The sequence below is a fragment of the Sceloporus undulatus genome, chromosome 1 (genome assembly GCF_019175285.1).
Source record: "Sceloporus undulatus isolate JIND9_A2432 ecotype Alabama chromosome 1, SceUnd_v1.1, whole genome shotgun sequence".
NCBI classification, from domain to species: domain Eukaryota; kingdom Metazoa; phylum Chordata; class Lepidosauria; order Squamata; family Phrynosomatidae; genus Sceloporus; species Sceloporus undulatus.
In genome coordinates this window covers 209651444-209653714 of record NC_056522.1, presented here as the reverse complement: position 1 = coordinate 209653714, position 2271 = coordinate 209651444, and the positions used below count along the sequence as shown (strand labels likewise).

The window sequence follows — 2271 nt, the reverse complement described above, 5'->3', positions numbered from 1 at the left end:
TAAATTTTTATGGAAACATGTCTTTCAGGATCCCTGAATAAAATAAATAAACTGTGGAACAGTTTATTTATTTTATCTATAATTTCCAGGGCCATATCTGGGTTATTGCCTGTAATTGTTGTTTTGGTGTACTGTTTGCTGTCATGTTTTGTTTTAGAATGTATTAATAAATTTTAATTAAAAAAATAAAATAAATAAACTGTTCCACAGACACATGTTCTTACTTGCTCAGCAAGCTGTCTGTGCATCAAAAATGATGGCCCATTTCAAATACTCAATTTCAATCAAAGAGGAACAAAAGAGGGGGAAATTCTTTTTTAAAAAATCACAGATTAATAAACATATTCCCATGCATTTAAAACCTCGTATTGCTTTTACCTGAGTATATGGTAGAGCATGTCCACTAGTGTTTCATTATCCATATATGCAATCTTGTTCTCTGCTAAAATGCGAAGAGTAAGAAACTGGGAGTGGCTTTTTATGTAATCAGTATTCCTCAGGAGCTCAGGTTTCCACTTTTGAAAATGCCAAAGTATGTTAATTGCACTTCCCACATGTTTTTCAGAAAGTTTTGTTTTGTTCTTTCCAACAAGATCAAAGACTTGGTCTTCATTTGTGCAGTTATTCAGCTGGCTCAACAAAGGGTCACTACTCCAAGTTCGACAACAGCAATGCCTCAGTCCAAATGGGTAAAAACGTTTTAAGTGAAGCATCCTTTCTCACTTTTATAGATTTCTTTTAATTGTGCTCAGAATGAGATTTTCTTTCTTCATTTTCATTCATCAGCAAACACACACTAGCAACCAGTATTAGCATTTAGACAGTATGCATCTCACTTTTCCTGTATTCTTTGAAGTTACTGCATGGGACAAACATAAAAGAATTTTGGAATATCTGTAGCAGTATCAGTTTAAAATAGTTCAACGAACATCCCAAATAAGATTGCAAAAATGTGGCTGCAATACACTACAGTCCCAAACAAAATAGTTTTCTTCCAATGAACAAATTAACACTAAACCATGATTTGACACATTTGACACCAAGCTGTAGTAAGCCTCTGGTTTACTCATGCTTAACCCTCCTGTTTTTCCTATACAGAGGTGGAATTTGGAAACTTTCACTTCCATTTTAGATAAATCACAACTTCTGATGTTTGGACCCACACAAATGCAGGCTTGTTTTCACTGTCACTATCCCTCCTCCTTCTAATTCCTTCTATGAACAGTCTTGCATCCTTCTGAGGTCATTAAAATGAGTACCCAGCTTGCTGGGGGCAATTAGCTTACAGTTATAAACCGCTTAGAGACTACTTAGCACAGTATAAAGCCAAGCTGCCATGGTTAGCTGCTACTGCTAAGATGCCCTTTGATTTGCAGTCTTGATCAAACCCATCATTTCTAGTGCAAAATTATTTGTCATTCCAAATCTCAGAGGCTTAGACTTAGCAGGTGAGGCTTTTCTTGCCTTTTTGACATGACAACATGAACGTGGTTTTTTTTTAAAAAAATAATCTCTTTTATACAATGGTTTTAAAAACCTACTATTGCACCTGGTCACTTTGGCCAAGAATGTTATCATTTAGAATGGGAACAAAACTAGTAATGAATGATTGTTATAATGGAATAAAAAAGAAAAAGTGTGCTCTTTGACATCTTTATCAATTACTTGGAGGACAGTATTGGGGGCATACTTATCAAATTTGCAGATGACACCAAATTAGGAGGAGTAGCTAATACCCCAGGGGATAGGATCAAAATTCAAAGTGACCTGAAGAGACTAGCAAGCTGGGCCAAAGCTAACAAAATGAAATTCAACACGGAGAAATGTAAGGTACTGCACTTAGGGCAGAAAAATAAAATGCACAGATATAGGATGGAAGACACCTGGCTGAACAAGACTACGGACCAATACAGACAGGCCAAAATAAAGCTGCTTCGGGTCTCTTTGGAGGTATGCTGTTTAAATGATGCATGGGTCCTAAGAGTCTGGAAGTCGCGCCAAAGCCACAATCCAATCCTAAGCTCTGGAGCGCAGCTCTGGCGCAGCTTCTGGACTCTTAGGACCCATGCATCACTTAAACAGCATACCTCCAAAGAGACCAGAAGCAGCTTTATTTTGGCCTGTCTGTATCAGGCCTACATGTGAAAGGGAACTAGGAGTCCAAGTAGACCACAAGTTGAACCTGAGTCAATAGTGTGATGCAGCAGCTAAAAAGGCCAATGCCATTTTAGGCTGGATCAATAAAAGTATAATGTCTAGATCAAAGGAAGT

General features: G+C 37.4%; 1 protein-coding gene across 1 annotated transcript in view; it reads right to left on the bottom strand.

Moving 5' to 3' along the window:
- Positions 1-2271, bottom strand: part of FASTKD1 (FAST kinase domains 1) — a 70150-nt gene that overhangs the window by 65713 nt on the left and 2166 nt on the right. Inside the window, 1 exon segment of the mRNA XM_042469344.1 lies at positions 379-859. Within this exon segment, the coding sequence (XP_042325278.1) occupies positions 379-713 (335 nt within the window). The 5' untranslated portion in view covers positions 714-859.